The sequence below is a fragment of the Crocuta crocuta genome, unplaced genomic scaffold (genome assembly GCF_008692635.1).
Source record: "Crocuta crocuta isolate KB4526 unplaced genomic scaffold, BGI_CrCroc_1.0 scaffold333, whole genome shotgun sequence".
NCBI lineage: Eukaryota > Metazoa > Chordata > Mammalia > Carnivora > Hyaenidae > Crocuta > Crocuta crocuta.
In genome coordinates, this window is record NW_027532856.1 from 3,438,130 (window position 1) to 3,462,300 (window position 24,171).

Here is a 24,171-nt window from a genome sequence, read left to right on the forward strand (position 1 = left end):
ACTGGTAAGAATAAACTCAGTCAAACTTCAGACAAATCTTACTAATACACTCTACTTACTTTTCAAATCTTAGGAAAAAAATCAGTAGCTAACATTGATGAGGGCAGTCTTGTAACTAAGTAACTGAACATTACTACATCTATGTAAATCATAGCTTGCTAGATCTACATATCCTTCGGATATGAGAGTTTTAAAAAGCTAACCAAACTGAGAGGCACTGATATGCAACTTATATAGGAGTAAAGGAAATGCAAGATAAAAAGGATTCGTTTCTCTGTGGAGAACTGGCTCCACGCCTAACAGTATTAGAAACAGAACATATTTAACATTAATCCAATCATGGCAACTTGTCTTTGTAACTATTTACCTTTGGTGCATTAGCAGCTACCTTTGCTGCCTCTGAGTAATTTCCCTGGGCAAAAAGAGCATTAAATTTCCGGGCAAAGAGTTCTTCAGCACCAGCTAAGTTATTACGCACAGCCATTCTCAGAGCCAAATCAGGATTTTGTAGGACATTGGTGATATAAGGAATTATGTTTTCTTCTTCCACGCATACGGACAGAACCTGAAATTTAAAGATTAATGAATAGCCGCAATGTATTCAAATGGATATAAATGATACCAAATCTGTTTAGAGCTGTTTAGTACTGAGTCACAAGGTAATGAAATTGTGACAGTTGCTTTCTTATTCCCATAAAAAATGTTTTAAAAAATTTTTAAGAGAAAAAAAAAAAAAAAAAGAGGCCAGGAGAGAGAAGACTAAAGGGTTGCTAACTAGTTGGGGATTCCTCTAATACGGTCATTTAGTAATACAATTAACTCCCTATTCCATACTATCTTCATACTGTCCAAACAAATTGCTTTGCTACCGTCTCTTCATTTTTAACATGGTTAATATCAAAAGCTCCCATTTAGTTCAGCTCTAAAAGCAACAACTCTCCATTTTGTTTATCAACTCTTGAGAGACACAGTCTTGACTACCTCTAAGACTCTGAAAAAGCTAAATGAAATCTAGGGCTCAGCTGGAAGAAGTTTAAGGTATATTCCTTTTAACTTTAGGATTTTTTAACAAGGATTTTCAGTAATTTTCTTTAATTACATTTATATCCCTAGAGGACAGATTATATAACAATGAGGGGAGGATCACTGAATCTTTAAACACCTACTCTAATGCAAGGTATACAGCAGGTACTTAATGAATGTAGCATTGGTAAGGAACACTTTCTATTGCTTCTATTTGGGGAACAGTCATTCATCCTTAGTCTTCCTAAAACGTCACTGTCACAGAATCCTGCCTTATTTGCCTAAAATCTAAACTACTATTAGTTGACATGAGAAAGGGAACCTTCCCTTTACTATGTACATATCCATTCCTCTCCCCAACACCAGAGCTTATAAACTACTCACACTACCCCAACAGCACTTCTCATACTACAATTTCTAGTCTGTTTCTCGGTCACTATTCCACATAAGGACAGGGACATATCTTTCCTTAGCTGCATTATTAGTACCAGACAGTGTTTTGCCCCAAATAAATGCCTAATATTTGTTAAATAAATGAAAATGTGAAATTTCTGTCCGAGGACTAACAAGAATAAAAATTATTCTGAGAACTCAATAATCAAATAGACAGGTACCCTGCCTGTTCTGTTTCATTTTGAGAAAAACGAAGAAATTTTAACTTCCAATATGCTTTCACTTCTACAGGTCAGATCCTCCTGCTCAATCCCCAAAGCTTAGGCTATCCTGGGGCACCTGGGTGGCTCAGTCAGCTAAGCATCAACTTCAGCTCAGGTCATGATCTCATGGTTCATGAGTTAGAGCCCCACATCAGGCTCTGTGCTGACAGCTTAGAGCCTGAGACTGCTTCAGATTCTGTGTCTCCTCTCTCTGCCCTCCCCTGCTTGTGCTCTCTCTCTCTCAAAAAAAAACCAAGACAAACCAAAAAACAAAAAAAAAAAAAAACAAGACTCCAAAAACCAAAGTTTAGGCTATTCTGTATCTGCCCCATGTCAATTCTACTATACAAATTAAGACCCTGTTTATGCTTAGCTCTTAGGAAAAGTAAAGATGAACAAATTTAGTCCCAACTACACTGTCTAAAGCTTCCTACTAATTACTACACCTTCATCTTTCTCAAACACTGAATCCATAGTTTCATCTTCATTCCATTTTTAGACTATTCTAGCAGATTTTTAGCAACCAGTACTTAAGATCTACAAGGGACAAAGAAGGTTCCTCTACCTTCTAAAATACCCACTCAGTTCTACAAAGTTAAGAATTTAAGCTAGATATTGGCAAAAATCTTCTCTTGATAGCTTTTCATTTTCAAAACAATACAAACCATGACTTCACTCCTTAGGGAAAGTGTCCAACTGTTGTTGGCTTTGATCAAAGAGCAGAGGAAATGTCCTAAGGTTACTATAAACATTCATCTCCCTACTCACAGCAACTGGCACAGATAATTTGTTGGGAAAGGTGATCAATAAATTCTCAAAATCAGAGTTACAAAATGCAAATACATATGGTGACATTTTTCCAGATACCTTATCTTAAAGCTATCAGCACAGTGACCGAAATAAAAAGGTCTTTGGCTTAACAACTTCATGATTATTAAATTATCACTAACCTAGTTCACCAAAAGGCCAATGCATTCTTGATTTTTCCAAGAGAGATCCATCCAACTGAATAAATGAAAGCTACTGAATTTTTAAAGTTGTTTTAGTGCCAACACAATGACTGGCATAAAAATACAATTAAACAAAAAAAAGCCCCTTTCCAAATAAAGAATAGTGATTGAAGCTGTTTAACAAGGAATTGTAATTAATTCACTGTGATATGTGCTATGAGGAAAGATACCTAAAGTCTAGGGGCATAAAGCAGGAGCATCTAAGCAGGTGTGGGGAGGAGACAGGGAATGATAGCTACAGAAAAGACTCCCTTTCTCTATAGTATGTGCTTCTTTACATACATACATTACCCTATGTACTTCCTTTGCTTACTATCTGGGAAAAATGCTAATTTGAAGGAAAACTAGCGAAAGGCAAGACCAATAACAGTACTGCTTTTGAAATTTTAACCGTTTTTAGAAAATAAGATACTTCCTGGTGGAACATTAAAATACTTAGAAAACAGAAAAAGGATCACTTATTAGGTGCTGTGAAGAGGTCTGTTCAATGTGACAATTTCAGAACAACTAATATTTTTCCTATCAAACTGGATAACTTTCCAGGTACCCCACAATAGCTACAGTAACATATCACCTTTCAACATTAAATATTTATTAATAATTAGAGTTAGGAAAAGAGATGTACAGAGAATTCTTTTCCCAATGGTTAATTATCTGTTTTAGCAATCACAGGAAGAAAAAAATCCTATTAAAAAAAAGCACACTGTCTTATCAAATGTGACCCTAAAAGTTTCTTTCTTGGAGAGTCATTTCTTTCGACAACAAAGACAGACAAACACAATCCTAAGTGGCTATATGTCAAATAGTTTCTTTCTCTGAGACAGAATCAAAGAGACTTTTTATCACACGCTTCTGTATTTTTATGTACATATGATTTTCTGACTTTGGAACCACATTTGCTTTTTGGGAAAAAGAAAAGCTAACAGCAGTGTTATTTTATTGCTTAATTTAAGTTTCAAGGTTTTCTTACTTGTCCCTTTCTGTTTACTCCAATTATTCCAGCTGTGGCTTCATGAGGTGCAGTAACAAAGATTGTTTCTCCACTGATTCTATTCATGTAGATACAGGTACCAGTCTCAAGATCATAGAGGTGAATATAACCATATTTAGTAATCAAGAAGACTACATCATGCTTTTCACTGATCTGTATAAAGAAAATCAACACTTCAATAAAGTCATAAATCTGTAAGGAAAAAATTTAATCTAATTTCACTTCAGAGATGATAAATTCTAGAAAAGGTTAATATACATATGGTTCCTCCTTTTTTACAGAACATTAATATCCCAAGCTCTTACTGTAAACAAAGAGTATGAATAAATGTATAAGAGAGAAAACAGAATTTTGAACTTATGAAAACGCAGTTTATGTATTACATGAACATTAAGAATATTTCTTCACAAAGTTTTACTAATAAATTTTATTATTAAATATAGGATATTATTCTAAGCACTATTAACACTGACTGTGAGCAGTAGTTTGGGGTTAGTTTTGTTATGAGGAGAGGGGTTAAAAGTCCATTTGTTTTACTTAAAATACCTGCATTGCAACAGGAAAGTCATTTTGTGCTTCTGGAGGAAAGAAAACATCCACTGCCTTCTTTGGAAAGGGCTGATTCCCTGTAGGTGGTGTGCCAACTTCAATAATATGTAACTGTTCACAAGAAAATAAAATGATATAATTTAGCAGTTGATTGCAGCAGCTTTATTTGTAACCCCAGACTGGAAACAACCCAAATGTCCTAAAATAGGCAAATATTAAACTACAGTACAAAATACTCCTCAGTTAAAAAAAAAAAAAAAAAAGTCTCTTGGACATTATGCCAAGTGAAAAAAAAAAGTGCTGATCTCAAAAGGTCACAGGTTATACAGTTCTATTTATATAGCATTCTTGAAGTGACACAGTATACAAATGGAGAGTAAATTACTAGTTGTCAGGAGTTACAGATGTGGGGGGAGAAGGGAGTGAGTGGGAGTGACTAAAAAGGGATAGGAGGAGGGAAGATAGTATATATCACGTATCTACTTCTATTAAATGACACAGAATAATATAATTGTGCAAATGTCAATTTCTAGTTTTTCTCTGTAAGATGTAACCAAAAACCAGGTAGAGAACATAGGCATCTCTCTGTACCATCCTTGTAGCTTCCCAGGAATATGTATTATTTCAAGATAAAAACTTTAAAAAGTTAAATAGTTAGAGGGCTCATACTTCAATCTACCTTATATTAAGGACACAGAATGGTAATATATTACCCACAAAGGCACTTTCTCATGGCTTTCAATTATAATTTAGTATTTCCAAACAGAATTCTAACTTAAGTTGTTAAATTCTTCACTGCCTATACATCTACTCTAATACAGATGGAAAGTATACACCTAAGCCGTCTCTTGAATCACATACACTTCATGGATTACAATATTTTGGTTTAAAAGATCTACGTTAAGAAAAAACAATATGGCTTCCAAGATATATACACCATATGAAACTTGTAGGGTCTCATTCTTAATTAGGATAACTAGCTATATTGAAAAGAACTGGGTCTTCCTTCAAAAGCCATAGCAGATTATAGGCTCAGAAGCCTATAAACAAGGTTTTCAGATACTAGAAAAATGACAATGTTTTTTCCCATTAGGACTTTTCAAAAAATGTCTCAGCCTTATGAGAATAAAATCTGATTTCTAAAACTTATGTGTCTTTTTGTTAAATTGTATCAATTGAGACCTAAATACTGATGTTTTCTACCTTTGTTATATTCAAAGGATGGCTGGATCATTCCTCAGTTCAGCGATTGTTACTCTGCAATTTTAGGCAGAATTTTAACTCTGTGCATATGTTCCCTCTCTGCAAAGAGACTACAGATTTCAAGCAATCTCTATCTTATGAGCTTCCGGGGCCAGCAGTACTAACGGTGGCATCCAGAAGTGTAGTCACAGCAGCGGCTGAGTCCCCACAGTTCTGCGGCAGGGCTTTAGGCTGGGATCATGGCTGCTACCCATTCTTTCTCTTTTTTTCCAAGCTTGGTTTTATACCTTCCTAGCTAATTGTAAACTATCCACTATCTTTTCATTAAACTTTTTACACTCTACCCAATTAGGCCTTGTTTCTGTTGTCCATAACTAAGAATCCCAATATATAAAGTACTTCAATTTGTCTACGTGATTCCAACATACGGCCATGGGTGAGAATCTAACTTAGGACAATAATATTCAAATTGTGGTCCATATCCAACTAGACACCTATGGCGTTTAAAATGTAGATTATAGGCTCCACTTACTGAATCAGACTATTTTTTTTAAGTTTATTTATTTTGAGAGCTCAGGCAGGAGAATGTGAGCAGGGCAAGGGCAGAGAGAGGGAGAAAAGAGAATCCTAAGCAGGCTCCACACCGTCATTACAGAGCCTGATATAGTGCTCAACCTCACGAACTGAACCATGCTTAACCAAGCCATTCAGATGCCCCTGGACCAGACTCTAGATATAAGGCAAACAAATGTAAATTGTAGCAACCCTAATCATTCTCACACACAGTAAAGTTTAAAAACAAATTAAGGTCTTTGGTAAAGGCAAATAAAAAGTGTTATTTAAACAGCTAATATAAAAAAGTTGTTAAAGAACATTAGTCATTTTAGACAAGTATCACAAGAAAACACTATATTCATTTTAGATATGTATCTCTAGAAGCAGAATTTAAAAAGTCACCACAATTCTGAATATTAAAAACAAATTAATGGGGCACTTGGGTGGTGCAGTAAGTTAAATGTCCAACTCCTGATTTCAGCTCAGGTCATGATCTCACAGTACATGAGTTCAAGCCCCAAAAGGGCTCTGTGCTGATGGCGTGGAGCTTGCTTGAGATTCTTCCTCTTTCTCTGCCTCTCTCCTGCTCACTCTCTCTCAGTCTCTCTCAAAATAAATAAATAAACTTAAAACAAACAACTTTGGGGCACCTGGTTGTCTCAGTCAGTTAAGCGTCTGAGTCCATCTCAGGTCTAGATCTCATGGTTTGTGAGATCGAGCCCTGCATCAGGCTCTCTGCTGTCAGCACAGAGCCCTCTTGGCATATTCTGTCCTCCTTACTCTCTGCCCCTCCTCAACTTGTTCTCTCTCTCAAAAATAAATGAAATATTTTTAAAAATTTTAAAAAATTCATGCACAGTCCATTAAAGACAAAATAAAAACAAATTAACGATGAAAGGAGAAGACTATTTTGAAATTAGAGGACTAATTATTAGAGAGACAAAGATCAGTTCTAAATAACAATTTCCAAAGCCAAAGCTTACCTTTCCTCCAGCCTGACCTCGTACTGCAAAACAAAATAACGTTGATTCTTCTGCATTTCCTTCCATCTTAAACTGCGCAAAGCTAGCCGCGTGTCCTTCAATGGGCTGAGATACTTTCCTATCTACAGAATATAATTGCATAGCTCCCACCACACGATTTTGCTACAAAGGATCAAAGAGAATAGTTTGGAGACCCAATGAATAAATAACTCCCAGATTCATCAAGCAGTAAAATAATTAAAATGCTTATCAGCTTTAACAGGACTTATAATTCTTCATAACAGTCTCTCAATGTAGATTTGATACCTTTTCATTTGACATTTGGCTTCAATATTATCTTATTAAAACTTATTAATGAATATTTAAATTGTGCCTCATACATACAACCATCTCTTTACACTATCTTAAAAGAATATACATAAGAACACTCATTCTGCAATAAACAGCCATAATAAATTCCAAATCATTCACACAGGAACTCAATATCCACTCAAACTGCAACTAAAACCTAAACCTGGTAAGAGTACTCTGAAAACATTATGTCAGTATAAAGTCATTAAGCTAGCAACCTTTATTTCTTAAAAAAGAAAAAGTCTTTCAAAATAAGTCTCATTCACCAGGACCAAGCATAGAAAACCTAATTTCAAAATAAACTGCATTCTGGGTGCATTAATTCTCTATGCCATTTATCAAACATCTAGGTAAGTGTTACCTGTGCAGATATGCCAGTCAGAAGTAACCACTTTTGCTTTGCATCTGTACGATAATTGATAATCTGGCACCCTGCAAGGCTAGAATGGCGGTCAAACATTTTCACTGGCTGAGACTCTCCTTCCATACTCCAATGATAAACTGCATTATCCGTAACAAGAGCAACCGTATTCAAAGAGATCCATTTCCAGAAGGTGACATCATCAGTCATGGTATGGGCCTTCATTTTACTTTTCATTTCAATGTTAAATATCTGAAGAGTTTTCCCAGCTAAAAACAAAATTAAGAATTATGAGTCCCTAAGAAAACAAAGTTCAGGACAAATTATTATCTAGCGAGACTAGCTCGATAACAAGATTTGCAACTTCCAAACAAAATGGTTCTGTCAGGAGACTAAACCAACTACACAAGTGACACTGGTAGAGCAGCAACCTTTGAAGAGATAGCTAAGACTAAGTTCACAATCTACATCTACAGCTGAAGCAAAAACTGTATTATCTCTAATAGACATTTTAAATAGATAGTATGACTGCTATACAATTCTAAATCCCAACTGAAAATGAATCTAAAGAATACCTCACTTTACAGTGATGGAAAACAAGGTAGTAGTCTTTGTGCTTATAATTAAGAAGGTTTACTTTATGCATAAATTAAGCTAGTTGTAGGTACATAGAACAAAGCAAATCTGATACAAACACATGGGGAAAATGTCTACTTTTTAAGAGGCAGTCATCCTCCACCCAGCCAAATCTTGTGGAAACTGCTTTTTGGAGAACGATCAACTTCAACTCTGCCTTGCACTAGCAGCACATAAAAGAAGTGCATGCTAAAACTGGTTTAAGATACAAAGGGAAATGTGGAGGTGCTGGAGAAAAAGGAGGAGGAAACAAAAGAGGGCAGTTTCAGATGCTGTTAATATACTGGAGATACAAACAAAATCCAAGCTTCATCTAATTAAGACAACAAACAGTAAAAGAAGGATGACATTTGCCTTGAGTGTTAAGAGTTCATTGAGTCAGATGCAAGGGCTTGTACTTCTAATTTGAAATCTAGCAGTCCGAAAAAGTGATTAGGTCAAAGCCCACAGCTATCACTAGGCTATCTAATCCAGAATAGCCCTTAGAGACCAAGGAAAACTCCATTCCTGAGCCACAGAGAATCTGGCTCTTGAAGAACAAAAATTATAAGATAGTAGCAGGGGAGGGGTGATGGGATGGGACACAAAACATACAGCTTTGTACCATGACCCTTCTTACCACATGTGTAAAAACTTCTTTCATAAAACAAAGAACGCTATTCCCATCCCACACAGTATGAAAACCACAACCAGACTTGAACAATTGTTAGTTACAGTCCTGTTTATAAAAAGAAGCCAATGGTTTAAAATTGGCTTCAGAGGGAAGCAGTACTGGGGAATGACTTATTTCTTTTGCTGCCTTTCCCAATCCCTAGTTAATTAGACTTTTATTGGTTTTTTACACAAAAGGGGTTGGGGTATATATATGTAGGGTGACTTGGGGAAGAGGGCAGGGGATGACAGCTTAACTCTGTAGTGTAGACATACAAGCACAAATCTATAATGCTATTATTACAATGCTCTGAAAATCTTTCCAATTTATTCTTTTTATAGAACAGGACAATAACTAATACAATCTAATTTAAGATAACTCACCATCTGCACACATAAGAAAGCATTAAGAAATGTGATAAGATAACAATAACATTAAAAATAGAAAAGAATTGTGAAAAAATTAAAATGATGGCCTTTTAATAGAGAGGTGTGAGTTGCTAAGCAGTCAAATCTAAATTTTTCTTTTTAATTTTTTAATGTTTTATTTTTGAGAAGATACAGAGTGCAAGCAGGGGAAAGGAAGAAAGAGAGGAAGACACAGAATCTGGCGCAGGCTCTAGGCTCTGAGCTGTCAGCACAGGGCCTGACGCGGGGCTCAAACCCACAAACTGTGAGATCATGACCTGAGCTGAAGACTGAGCCACCCAGGCCCCTTCAATTCCTTAAGGAGGCTGAAGGGAGCTTAATACCTTAAAGTATAATATGTATTGTTTAACAGAAGCAAAAGCTTGTTGCTATAAAACCTGCAGTCCTAGGTGAAAGCTGAGACCTTTCCTTAAGATGAGACAAACAAATCCTATCTTGTATATGTTAATGATGACGTAGTTATTTGAATATGCTTGCGCCCAACCCGGTATTTGATCTCCAACTAGTATTACTACTAAATACAAAGTTTAAATTATGTGAAGAAAATCCATTTAAACACTTCAGCACCTTTAACAACTCACTTAACAAATTTATCAAGAAATTACTAGAAACCTAAAGCCTCCTCCTACTACCAAGAAGAAAAACAGTAAAGCAAAATACAGACAATTAAATGCCTTTAAAGTCAGCCAGCTTGTCACTTAGTCTTCTCACAAACTTTTGTCTTAAAGGGTTGGCACACCTGGGTGGCTCAGTTAGCATCCAACTTCAGCTCAAGTCATGATCTCAGTTTGTGAGCTTGAGACCCGCAACAAGCTCTGTGCTGACAAGGAGCCTGCTTCGGATCCTCTGTTTCCCTCTCTCCCCCTCCCCAATGGCCCCTAAAAATAAAGACCCATTTGGGGCACCTGGGTGGTTCAGTCAGTTAAGCATCTGACTCTGGATCTTGGCTCAAACTCACAAACTTGCTGTCAGTGAAGAGACTGGGATTCTCTTTCTCCCTTGCTTTCTGCTCCTCCCCCACTCGCTCATGTTTGCTCTCTCAAATAAACATTAAAATAATAATAAACATTTTTTAAATTAAGAAAAAAAGGGTCAATTACATTCTCATTCTACAGCTCAAAGGAAAAAATTAATATAGGCTCCCAAACAGTATGATGTTTTTTGAAGTGCTTGGACTGATAGGTTATATAGTTCTGTACTGTGTGACAACTAAAAAGTTAGTTTGAGTAAACTTTCATACCCTTGATTCCAAAACTTTAATATCCATTTACCTATACATATATTTCTAACATGTAAAGTGTACACTGTAAATTTAAAACAAATTAAGTAGGCTTCACACTCAACGTGAGGCTTAAACTCATAACCCGGAGATCAAGAGTGACATGTTTACTGACTGAGCCAGCGAGGCACCCAATTCCAAGACATTTTTAGAACTTGATAATATCTAAATGAAAACACACACCTGAAGTATAAAAAAAAAACCACAACGTAAATGTTAAGTTTATCTTCATAACAAAATCTTGCAATGTTTAAGTGCTAATATTAAAGCGTATTTTATTTCAGGATATAAATTACTAATTTCTTGTCTTCTGTAGATGGATTTATGTTCTTAGCACAGTCTTATAACACTGGGGTTACGAAATTTAAATTCATTGAATCTAAAACTTAAAATTTTTTCAAATAGATCTATGCTGAATAGAAAGACATTTCACAGAAACATACTAAGCCATGAAAGTACTTAAAATCAAATTTACTAATAGCTTCAACTTTGCAGATTTAACCAAATTTAATAAATATACTAAAAAAGGCAGATCGTTTTACTGTATTTGAATAAATTATACATAGGGGAAAAAAGAAAGAAAATCACCCCACAAACTTTTATACCTTTCAATGCAATTACTTTGCTAGCTGGATTCATGATGGCGCTGTCTGCTGAAATCGGTCTTCGAATTGGATTACTTGGGTCATTCATATCAATGATTACCACCTGGGCCTGCTCTCCTACTTTCTCTCTAATGCAGATGAATTTGTCTGACTCCATAGTTAGGGTACTGAAGCCAATATTTGCTGGGTTTATACCCAGATTCTGGAGCTGGGGGGGGGGGGAAACAAAAAACAAAAAATCATGTTACAAAGTGAATCAGAAAGATTTGCTATTCATGTATTGTCATTACCTCCTTTAACCATTAATACTTCAAAGGTCAACAGTAACAACTCCATTATTCATTCAAATGAGGCCAAATTATGGACCTTCGGTTCTTCCAACAAGTATGGCATTCACCTATTTTATTTTAACCTTGTAGTTACAACAAGAGGTTATGTTAACTCTGTGGTTATAACTAAGAGGCAGAACAAATACATAAAAAGGTAAAGGAAAAAGCTACCTTTCGTGGCTCAGGGTATCTGAGGTCATTGATCTTTCTTGGTTTAAGATCTGTCCTCACCCCCTTCAATATAATTTTCAGATTCCTAAAGTCCAATGTGTATAAGCAAGTGACTACTTAAAGAGATTAAAACTTTAAAAAGAGACTTAAAATTTCAGAGTTCTTATCAAAGGAACTAACAAAAGGAACTAATAAAAGCAGACAAGTAAACAACTGGCAATGCTTTGCAAAAACCTGGTCAAAAAAGGCCCACAGCTAAGGGAATGTGTTCAAGGAAAGCAGACAAGAGAATGCTCAACAGAAGAACAAATACTAAGGCCCGGAGATGTGACTATGAAAGTCCTGCGGAGCAAAAAATTAAGACAAGATTGATGAGCTGAATGTATCCCAGCAAGAATCCTGAATGACTCCAAAGGTAAAGGAAGCTACTTAAGGGTTTTAACAAGGAAAATAATGGAATCAGATTTGCTTTGTATATTAAGAAGATATTAAAGTATTTGCTAAATAAATACAGAGGATCTAAAGATGGTAGGTTTCTGAAAAAAAGTGTGTGAGAAAAAGCACTTGCTAGAAGGAGCTCTAATATTCTGGTGCCTAACTGCAGTCTGACAGATTACGTCCCATTAAAAAGTTACCTGAAGGCTTTATTAGCCTTGGCCAGACTATTTTTTCCAATGGATAATAAATTCACACGGAACAAAATCCAAAGAAAATTAAAAAGCATACACGTGCACGCACACACATCTCGCTCCTTTCTGCTCGTGACCCCCAGATATCCAATTTTCCTCTCCAGAGAGCACCACTGTCACTGCTCTCTTATGGACTGGCCCGAGTCAAGTTACTTGTATTTTATCTTAATTCTTTTGTCAAATTCTGCTAATCACACTTAATAATGAGGCCAGCTTCTGAATAAAATAAAACATAAGAGACTACATTTTATTCTCACTTCAATGACTGCAAGCACAACCAGTTATAAAGTGTAGTTACAATAACTTAGTTACTGAATACCAGGAAAAAGAGTCAAGCAATAGTCTAACTATTAATACAAACATGGTAATAAAGTAAAAGATTAACTAGCTTTACAAATTCAAGTATATGCTGCAATGCAAGGCAAGTACATAAGCTGATAAGTAATTTACAACAAATTTGGTTAAAATAAAATCTGATGAATTATTAATTTTCATTTCTTCATGACTTTAACTTTTGTATTAACTTTTAGGTCCAGAACTAATGAAAGATAAATGAGGCCCCCAACCACATACGAAGGGATTGTGGGTGGGTTTCAGAAGGCCTTATACAAACCAACCTGTCTGTCTAGTTTCAAAGATATATACATCTATTTTTCTGAGTGGACGGGTCCTCAGACTCGTGTAAAATTTTTAAATTTTATTTATTATTTTTAGAAGAGAGAAAGAGAGACAAAGAGCAGAGTAGGAGCAGAGAGAGAAAGAAAATCCCAAGGTGGTTCCACACTGTCATGTGGGGCTCCATTGCACAAGCCATGAAATCATGACTTGAGCCAAAAGCAAGTGTTAGATGCTCAACTGAGTGAGCCACCCAGGTGCCCCTGTAGGGATTTTTAACCTGTTAATAGTAAATATTTTACATCAAAATATATTGGTTCATATGTAATAGTAATTAAGTTAATCCTCATTGTAGAAGTATCCACAAAGTGAGACGCTTAAACCAACTGACCTACCCAGGCGCCCCTCCATAGTAACCTTTCTAATAATTGTGGAGAAAAAACTTCAATGGCTTACAGACCACTCAGAACTATATGTGTAAGAGCAACACGTTATCTTCTAAACTATTCTGTGAAATAAGAATTCTAGGTTTCTAAGTCACTACACCAAGCATTCACATAAGGCAATTCTGAGTTTTCAATTGTCACAGCTTAAGTCCTAGAATGCTGAGAAAGGGTAAAAATTAATAGTGTTAGTCAAATAGTAACTAACTGAATACCAAATTACTCTTCAGAGGCAGGTGCAAGACAACTATAAGAAAAGAAAACTACTAGGAAAGACAGTAGAGGAAGAAAAAAGGAAACTCAAGAAACCTATGTCTCTTACTTCCAACTAGATCCCTAAATAAAAGCAGTCAGAAAAGCATGTGGTCAACAGTGAGCACAGACCTCCAACCTCACGGTTGTTTTATTTGCAGAAAATGCAGATTTGGTACAAATGGGTGGGGTGCTTGCACTCCTTGCAATCTATGTAATCCTTATTTTTCCCCCTCATTCTTAATTTACACATTTTATCAAGAGAGCTACACATGTATATTTTTGATCTTTTCTACCAAGAATGTACTAGTACTATTCAAAATACTCCTTATGAAATAGACATCCATGCTTTTTTTAAAAACAAAGTTAAACAAGAGGCAACTGTCAAGCTCTCACTAATCCCACATTTAAACATTTTAAAAAGCATACTTAATTAATGCCCATTTAACACAACTACACAGGAAACATCCTACCTACAAAGCCTCTCCCAGTTGTTAAGTGACAGAACTTCAAGTGACCTATTCCTATCAATTAACAGAAAGTAACATCTGATTCTACTTCTCCAAATAAGATCAGTAAGATTTTTTTCCTTACTGGTGATCCTTTTCGTGAGAGTGCTCAAAATACTCACCAATTCTTCCCATATTTTCCTGTGACAGGCAAAAGGGAAAGATCCCAAAACACACAGTAATAGGGTAAGTCACTATCATTATTAGCAACTCTGGCTTAGGTACATCCTTTAAATATATCTATAAAAGGATTAAGGGACATTAAGGAAGACACTTATTGGGATGAGCACTGGGTATTATATGTAGGGGATTAATCACTGGATTCTACTCCTGAAATCAGTATTGCTCTACATGCTTAGATATAAATTTAAAAGTAACAAATAATAAAAAATAAATAAAAGGGTTATACTAGACAACTATGTCTACTAATATCTATATACATTAAACTTTTAAAATGCAACAATGGGGGCGCACCTGAGTGGCTCAGTCCTTATGCATCGGATTCTTGGTTTCAGCTCAAGCCATGATTTCGCAGTTCTTGAGTTTGAGCCCTACATGGGGCTCTGCGCTGGCAGTGTGGAGCCTGCTTGGGATTCTCTCTCTCAGCCTCTCCCTCTGCTTGTGTGCTCTCTCTCTTTCTCAAAAATAAACAAACTTAAAGCAACAATGTTTTTGTAAAAGTTTTTATTTATTTTTTTAGAAAAAGAGAAAGAGCACATGCAAGCAAGTGGGGGAGGAGAGAGAAAATGTTAAGCAGGCTTCAAAACACCACAAACCATACAAAATTCTTAGTAAATTATAAAGGCCTCATGGTATATGAGCGATCTACCACAGAAACTGTGCAACAAACCCCTAATAAACTCAGAGGGCATATGAGTCTCCAAACTTGCAATTTTCAGAGAGTGTTTTATATTTGGATAATAATATCCAAATTCTGGCTACATTTTTTATATTCTCAATTGGCAAAATGTTGCTACTACTGAACCTGGGGAAATTCTGTTTGACATATGCTTGGAAATTTCTAGTAAAAATTTTTTTAACTTCAAAAAAGTTCTACTTTTTATTATAAATTAAAAAGAATATGGAGTCAGGGCACCTGAGTAGCTCAGTCAGTTAAGGGTCTGACTCTTGATTTTGGCTCAGGTCACCATCTCATGGTTGGTAAGATCAAGCCCCCTGTTGGATTCTACGCTGACACTACAGACCCTGCACTCTCACTCACTCTATTAAAAACCAAACCAAACCAAACAAAACAAAACAAAACCACCTTAGGTCCAAGAAAAGGGGTTACTTATTTTCTTGAATAGTTACTATACGCATAGAGCAAAGTATTCAAACAGTACAAAAGGATACACTGTGAAAAGTGACCCACCTATGTTTCTAGTAATACCTGTCTCCCCCAAAGCAATTAAAGATTCTTTTCCATCTTAGGGACAGGTTATGTGTACAAAAGTATAGATTTCCATACTCCTTTTAAACAAAACACTAATTGCATATGCACAAAACCATACAAATTATCAACTTCTCTCTTTTAAAAGAAAACCAACTCAAATGTTGCAATTCGTTGGGTTTCCACACTACATTCTGGGCACTAACCCGTAAGTGGCACTATTGTAGGCCCTGACACTTAAGCCTAGTTTAGTTTCCAAAAAGTTAAGTCAATTTACTGTTAATTGGTCAAACCAAAACTCTGGAGAGTCCTGGAGTCACACATTAGAAATGATACAAAAATGTTTCTTCTTCCCTCCCCCCTCCTCTCACCCCAATTTGGATTAACATGCCTGGGGTGGGGGGCAGGGAACACTACATTTCTAGTTTTTGTGGTGAGACATATAGATAGTATTTCAGATTCCCCATTATCTAGAGAACACAGAAGGTTCTTCATTCAAGTAGACAATTACTATAAAAATGTATAACTTTGATTATGAAGTACAAGCATCATCCAAAATTAGATGGTTCTGCAGATTCTTCATAAGAACAAAACATCTGGGTTTAATTCTAGTTTTGTCACTTAAATGATCATGGGCTAATTAATCAGTTATCTGTGTACCTGTTTCTTCCTCTGGAACATCTGACATGACAGCACCTTCTTAGAACAGTGTTTAATGTAGAGCACTGAGAACAATAGATATTTTATTTGATTTTTTTTTATGTTTTATTTATTTCTGAGAGACAGACAGCGTGAGCGGGGGAGGGTCAGAGAGAGAGGGAGATACAGAATCCGAAACAGGCTCCAGACTCTGAGCTAGCTGTCAGCACAGAGCCTGACGCAGGGCTCAAATCCACGAACCATGAGATCATGACCTGAGCCGAAGTCGGACGCTTAACCGACTGAGCCACCCAGGTGCCTCTCAATTAGACACTTTTAGAACACACAACTCATGAGTACTTAGGCCAGCTCAAGATTAGCTTTTTTTTTAAAATTTTTTTTAATGTTTTATTTATTTCTAGGAGACAGAGAGAGAGACAGCGTGAGCAGGGGAGGGTCAGAGAGAGAGGGAGTCACAGACTCTGAAACAGGCTCCAGGCTCTGAGCTGGCAGTCAGCACAGAGCCTGACGCGGGGCTCAAACCCACGAACCACGAGATCATGACCCAAGCGAAAGTCGGACGCTTAACCGACTAAGCCACCCAGGCGCCCCAAGATTAGCTTTTCTTATATTTGCATTTATCTACTTAATTCAGCTGTCCTACAGGTTGGATGAAACTCTGGGTGTGAATATCTTTTGACTACTGATAATAGATTAGTGGTCTCTGGGTGCTTAACTTACTCAGACATTGTGAAATGCCCCCTCCCTTTTTTTTTTTTTTTAAAGAATAGGAAATTATACTTACAAACTTTCAATTCTGCTCTTTAATTTGCCTAAAGTTAGGTAAAAACCAAAATCTCAAAACCACGTAGTATGGAACCGTGTAATATTTTCATACTAAGTAACCCTATTTTATTTTAATTCTTATTTTTAGGTGCACCATGGAACACACTGCTAAGGCTTGCCACAAACTTGGCAAATATGCTCTAACCACCTTTGCTGAGGGAGCAAGCTGGGAAAGCTAAAGCAAACAGATGGCATAAAGTCAGTACCATCAAAAATTCTCTTTACCCTACAGAGCTCGAAACAAACAACAACAACAACAAAAAAAACAGAAGTTAAAATGTAAAGCAAGCATAGAATTTCACTCTTCAATGTGCAGAAAAGCTTAGGCCACACACACACACACACACACACACACACACACACACACACACACACACACACACACACCCCTTTACCACACCTTTCCCAAACCAGTTTCCCAATGTTGAGGTTCCCAATGTTTCCTAATCTGCCTATGCCACATAAGTCCAGGTCAATTCACCCAACTCAATTTAAGTTCTTCAAATAAAAGAACTTTCTTAAAGAGTGAAAGCCTATTCCATTTTTGCTCTTCAATATGTCTAATATTACAGAGGCAAAAATAATCTTACAGAAAGATAGCATTTCTTTTACAATATGTATACTATTAATTACTTTTCAGGACAATTACAGACTAAAAGAGGTTTATGAAATCAGGAGTCCACACTAGTATAAATACAAAATATAAATAACAAAAAATGAAAAACTGTTACTTATAAAGAAAGCAAACTTAAAAATGGTGAAAGACCAATCAATAGAATTTTTTAAAAGTCACTCTTTTGCAAGTATCACAATAATTGATTCAGAGAAAATCATCAATGAATACTAAAATTAATGGATGAAATTTTGAGGAATAACATTACTTACACAGTCTCACAGTACTTCCTAAGCTACTTGGGGAAAAGAGATTCAGAGTGAAGAAACCTGTCAGACACAACCTTCATCAAACGATCAAAGTTAATACCACCAGCAATAGGTCTGATCAACAGTATGTGTTTCCTGATATGATCCAGTACAAAGGCATTAAGGCATTACTTCTGTGGTATTCTTCCTGAGAGTATATAACCTGGACTAATCACGAGGACCCATTTTTGAGGAATCAAAATTGAGGAACATTACACAAAACAAATGATGAATGCTTTTCAGAAGTATCTGTTTTAAAATACAGAGTTCCAGTCGGGCTCTGGGCTAACAGGACAGAGCCTGCTTGGGATTCTCTTTCCCTCTCAGTCCCTCCCCTACTCATGTTCTCTCTCCCCCTCTCCCTCTCCCTCTCCAAGAAAATAAACTTTAAAAAATAGGGGCACCTGGATGTCTCAGCTGGTTGAGTATGTGACGCATGATTTTGGCTCAGGTCATGATCTTAGGGTTTGCGGGATTCAGCTCTGTCAGGCTCCGCACTGACAGCACAAAACCTGCTTGGGATCCTCTCTCCCTCTCTCTTGCACTCTCTTTCTCTCAAAATGAATTAAAAAAATTTTTTCTCACTTTCTAAAGATGTAGGCTGAGGTATTTAGAAGTGAAAGGTCACGATGGCTTGAATTTCTTTAAAACGTTTAAAACAAAAAAAGCACACATAACAAAGTATTAAAAAATCTAGATGACTGGGTATATGGCTTTCCCCAGTTCTTATATGAAAGCTTGCAATTTTTTTTAAGTTTTAAAAAGGGATTAATCTATACTCTCTTATGGTTACAGATATTAAAAATTAAATTTGTAAGGATTAGATTTTTATAGGCAATTTACCTGTAGGGCAGGAAGGAACAATACAACTTTCAAAAGGTAAAGATGAAAATCAAACCAAAGAGTGATGTAATTCAAGTTAAGAGTTATACTCTAAAGGAGTTGTACACTGGAGGTCTGTCCAATCAGAACGAAGATTTGCTGCACTGTCCAAGAAAAACGACTGATCACATGCAGCTATTCAATTTTAAGTATATAAAATATTCAGTTCCCCAGTCACATGAGACATATTTCAAGTACTGAACAACCACATGTGACTACTAATGGAAGGCACAAACTATACCTTTCCATCATTGCCCAGTCTAATGAAGAGCAATGTTTCCAGACATTTTTCTTGAGAATCCAACAAGGAGAAAAGGATAAGTTGACATTAAACACTGGCAAAATTGGAAGGACAGTGGTAAAGTTATACAAAGATTTCAAACAAGATAATGAGACACAGGAAAAAGTTGAACTTTCAAGTTTTCAAATCCAGATAGCTTGAGGGAGGCTTGGGAGAAAAAATCTGCAAAGTTCAATACTAGCGGAAGTGAGAACCCAAGGGAAGAACTCCTCAACTTGGGTGCTCTTTCCTCTCAAGAAATCACTAAACTTTCAAATAGCAAAGGCCCAGGGCTACAAAGGATTAACAATGTGCAGGTGTAATAAGATGCAATTTCTTCAAAAACCATGAGAAAAGAGAGGCCTGTCTCTATTTCCAAGATGTTGATAAGTATCTAAGATTTTCATAAGATATTCATAATTTCTAACATTCATAAATACCATAACTTTTGGAAAAAGATACACACTGTATGATGAATCTCTAGTTTAAAAAATGATGTGTAGAAAAGACTGTATTAAAATTAAAGAGATATGGTAAAAATTTGTATTTTTATTTATTTTGAGAAAGAGAGAACATGAAGGAGGTACAAAGAAGAAAGGAGAGCCAGCATGCCAACCAGGCTCCCTGTAGTCGGAACAAAGCCCAACACAGCGCTCAATCTCAAGAACTCCGAGATCATGACCTGAACCAAAAGCAAGATTTGGGACACTAAACCAACTGAGCCACCCAGGCACCCCTAAAAAAAAGTTGTTTTAGCTTCAGCAATATTAGATTCAGAAAACTATTTTAAAGGCTCATCAGTTCTTAATGCCTTAAGAGCTTTGTTTTTCCTGTCTTGGTTTTGAAACTATACTTGGTTTGACTGTAAACATGGCAAGCAGAAAAGATAAAGTGTCCATTCACGCTTGAGCAAAGCATGCCTAGGTGCTACATGAAAGGCTAAAGTGATTTAGCACACATCAAGCACTTAAAACAGTGAGAGGCCACATAACCACTCCCTATATTTCAGGGATTTACTTTATGGATTTCTGTCATTTTACAGTTATCTAGCTCCGGGACATGTGACATCATGATATATACTATTTCAAAACAGAATGGCTGATGTCATCCTACTAACATTACATAGCCAAACCTATGGTAGGCCAATTTACTTTACTCAAAACATGACAAAAACAAAACATTACAAAAAAATTACTAGAGATTGCTTAAGAAACCTTCCATATATATACACATGGAAGGTATCAGGAACCCAGTGATGGAGAAGCAGTACCTTATTAGAATACACTAGTGATTAAACAAACTAAGAAAATATTGTTAAAGGGACCGAACAGACTATGGTTATATGCAATCCAGTAATATGCATTTATTATAAAGGGCAGAAAATGCTAGCAAAAGACAATACAACCAGGTAAAAAACCATGCTGTTTTCTTATGTTTATTTTTGAGAGAAAGAGAGAAGAAAGTGCTCACATGAACAAGCAAGGAAGGAAGGGACAGAGAGGGAGAGAGAACCCCAAGCAGGCTCTGTGCTGATTGCAGAGAGCCCGGTATGGGGCTCAATGTCACAAACTGCAAGATTATGACCTGAGCCAAAATAGTCAACTGAGCCATCCAGGCATGCCCCTGCTATTCTTCAATGCCCAATTCTTGGACTAAAGAGGAGACTGTGTTAACACAAAGTCTCTATCACAGCAATCAATCACAATTGTTTATGCTTACAAACATAATGTAATTAAAGAAATATTTGTCTTCCTTTGAGCCTACTAATTTCAACCAACAGGTGTTACATTTGATCAAATAGGAACATTCACTGCAAACAGTCTTCTTTATAAGCATACTTGGGGAGTTTGCTTCCTAACGAATGACTGGTAAACTCAGAAGAGAACTCATTCACCAGCTGTATCAGCTGAAAATCAAAATACATTAAAACTTGTGTTTATGACAGCATTACTAAAAAAGGGCTTAGCTTTACACTTTCCAGATCCTTCCTCCTTGTTTCATCTGAATAGTTAGAATGGAAAGGAAGTATGTATGAGCTAGTGTATTTCACATGAGACTATTTTGTAGGTGCTCTATGTATTGTTCTATTTCAGTTACCTTTTCTGTAAATGAATCCTGTCTCTTGATAAAGACTTAATAAGTGTTACCACTACAGAGTTAAGAAGTCAACAATTTGAGAGAGACCTGCTGATACCTGGATATCACTCAATGTTGTTATTTTTTTTCATTGTAGTTATTTTGAAGTTAAGTGCCTTAAGACTTGGTTAACTTCCTATCCCAAGTATTTCACTCAGCGTAATTTCCTTTAAAAACCCCTAAATATCCTCTACCTTCACTAATATCAACCACAGTTAAAAAAAAAATGCTGACACCAGTCACTTCACTGAGCCCTTGAAACTAGCCATGAAACTAGAAGAATGTCAAATAAAAACTGCAGTTTCTGTCTTCTACAGGAAATGAAGACAAATGCTGAGAATGCAGCATTCCTTTAGTTCTTCCATCAACAGGATACTGGCCATTGTTTTGTGTGCTCCACACATTTCAAGCAAGAAGTAAAAATGCCTTTAATTCTTGCTGACCCTTTGTTTCTACTCCATGTTAGCCTTTGAGGCAATCACAGTCTCTTAGAATTGGACTCTTGTCACCCACTCTAAAATTAAATACTATATTCAAGAAGCCACAGTTGGACTGTAAGACTATTAGTTTTGGTAAATTATCAGGAAATTCAAAGAGAATTTTTCCTACTTATAAAAGCCAACTACTGACAGGAAAATGTTAAAAGCTTACATTTGACCAGTCCAATAATTAGATGAAATAGTACACCTCAATTCTGACCAAACTGCAGGGCAATATAGGTAAGTTTTTTTTTTTAAGTCTCAAATCTTGCAGGTTCTCCAAGGTTATATACCCTTTTCTGCATAAATGCCATTCAGCTGGCACAGAGGAAGTAAATGCTACCAAAGTCATAACTGATTACAGGTATGTATGTATGAATGTTTGTGTGTTGAAGGGAGGGGGGTGACATAGACTTTATCCAAACATTCTTCTTGAAGAACTAGAAATGAGGCTTACTTTGAGGGTTCAAGATTATAATACTAAATGCTGACCTAACATAAAAATCTTCAAAGGATGATGTGAATGTCCCTAGGCAGACACCACAGGCTTGGTTTCCTGGTGTAAGTAACTAAAAATCTGGCCAGTTTCCTTACTACTAAAACTGTAAAGGTCTCAAAGAAACTTCATTCTATGACACAACTTCTCAACAACTTCCCAAAATGTATTTTTAAGTGGGAGCCCAGTGATTAAGCTCAACCCTGTTTGTTACTGCTGCACATATTCATGTCTTTTTCTAACCTATACCAACATACCTGCTAAGAAATTAGACATTATGCGGTTGGAGCAATCATTTAAAGCATGATCAGCACATAAGCGTTACAAGTTACAAGGTCAGAATCAATTTTTTTACATCTGAATCACTGGAATATTTCCCTGTGAATCTAAATGCCAAAAATTCGAAGTTCAACAGAGTCAACAAATTAACCCTTGGCATAAAGAGTTATAAGCTTTCTCAGCATCACTTAATATTAACAAATTCAGAGAGTCTGAAACATTAAAATGACTAAATGACCAGGATAGATTTTCTAATACCTATTGAGCATCTATTATTTGGCAACATTAATTCAAAATTTATAGCCTACTATTTAACTGTAAGTTTTGTGTGAAACTCCCTTTCTTTACTTTGTTAAGCTATAAATTTGTCATTACTACAAAGGTAACAACATACAGGGAAAATAACAGGTTTTAGACTCAGAGTTTAGAGTATACAATTTGTACGTAGCTCATGTGTTCTAAAAAGTGATAAAAACTTTCCATCCCCAAACCCTACAGATACTGCTTCACTGTCTGACATGCAGTCAGGGAGAGGGTATGCTATGAATGCTTGTAGATTTTTTTTTTTTTTTTTAATTCATGGTACTAAAACTTCCCCAGGCCTGTCTCAAACGCTTCTGAACCCTTTAAACCTTGCTGCTTCTTTCATAGCAGTTAAACTGTCTTCCATTGTCTGAAAAGTGCCTCCATTCCAATTATTTTGGTTTCTGTAACTCAGACTTGTAACCTATTCTGTCACACCTCCTCTTGTTTTAATTCTGGAATTTCTTTCTAAATTTAAAATCTTCAAAAATTTTTTCAAGTTCATCTTCCACATCGCTGATGTCCACAGGGGAAATTCTACTCCTAACTGCTCCAGAATCAATTGTTTCTGTATATATCGTATTACTGCAGCTCTTTACCACCACGGGTCTTTCTATTCATATTGTATCAAGTTTCTTTACATGCCACAGATAATGCTAACAGTTTCCTGAAGTCTTCTTCCAGTTCCAATAGAAAAAAACTTTTAAGGATTTCCTCAGATCTCTTCCTAGTTCTATAGTATTTTTTCCCATAATCACACATTTAAACAACTAATGAGCAGCTATTTATTGTATGCCAGATACCACGCTAATACAGACAATTCTACAGTAAATGAGCTATGGCCTTCTCTACTCAGTGCGTCACAAGCACACAGCAATTACAATGGTGTAATTACAAAGGATGCATGGCTAGCCCAAATATATGTAGGCGAATACATGGTGTCTCAGGAGAAAGTGAAATACCATCTAAAGCAGGACACATAATTTAAGAGAGGACAGAGCGACAAAACTTGGAGGAGGACACATAGAACTAAAAATATCATTATGTGTCCAAATGGGGTATTTATCTTAGCAAGCAGACCATTCCCTAGACACTCAAAAAAAGCTTTTAACTAGTATTAATTAGAATGTGGAAAAACTGGAACTCTCATACATTGCTGGTGGGGATGTAAAATGGTACATCTGCCGTGAAAAACCATTGGACAATTTCTCAAAAATGAAAACGCAGTTC

The 24,171-nt window shown here is 36.2% G+C and overlaps 1 protein-coding gene across 2 annotated transcripts in view; it reads right to left on the reverse strand.

Annotated features, from left to right (window-relative positions):
• CLTC (clathrin heavy chain) overlaps positions 1-24,171 on the reverse strand; it is a 65,201-nt gene that overhangs the window by 30,552 nt on the left and 10,478 nt on the right. For both annotated transcript variants that reach the window (XM_077745598.1, XM_077745600.1), the window contains exons 2-7: positions 11,283-11,490; positions 7,683-7,951; positions 6,971-7,132; positions 4,227-4,340; positions 3,660-3,833; positions 368-565 (exon numbers count right to left, since the gene is read on the reverse strand). In XM_077745598.1, coding sequence (XP_077601724.1) covers positions 368-565; positions 3,660-3,833; positions 4,227-4,340; positions 6,971-7,132; positions 7,683-7,951; positions 11,283-11,490 — 1,125 coding nt within the window. The remainder of the gene's footprint in view (positions 1-367; positions 566-3,659; positions 3,834-4,226; positions 4,341-6,970; positions 7,133-7,682; positions 7,952-11,282; positions 11,491-24,171) is intronic.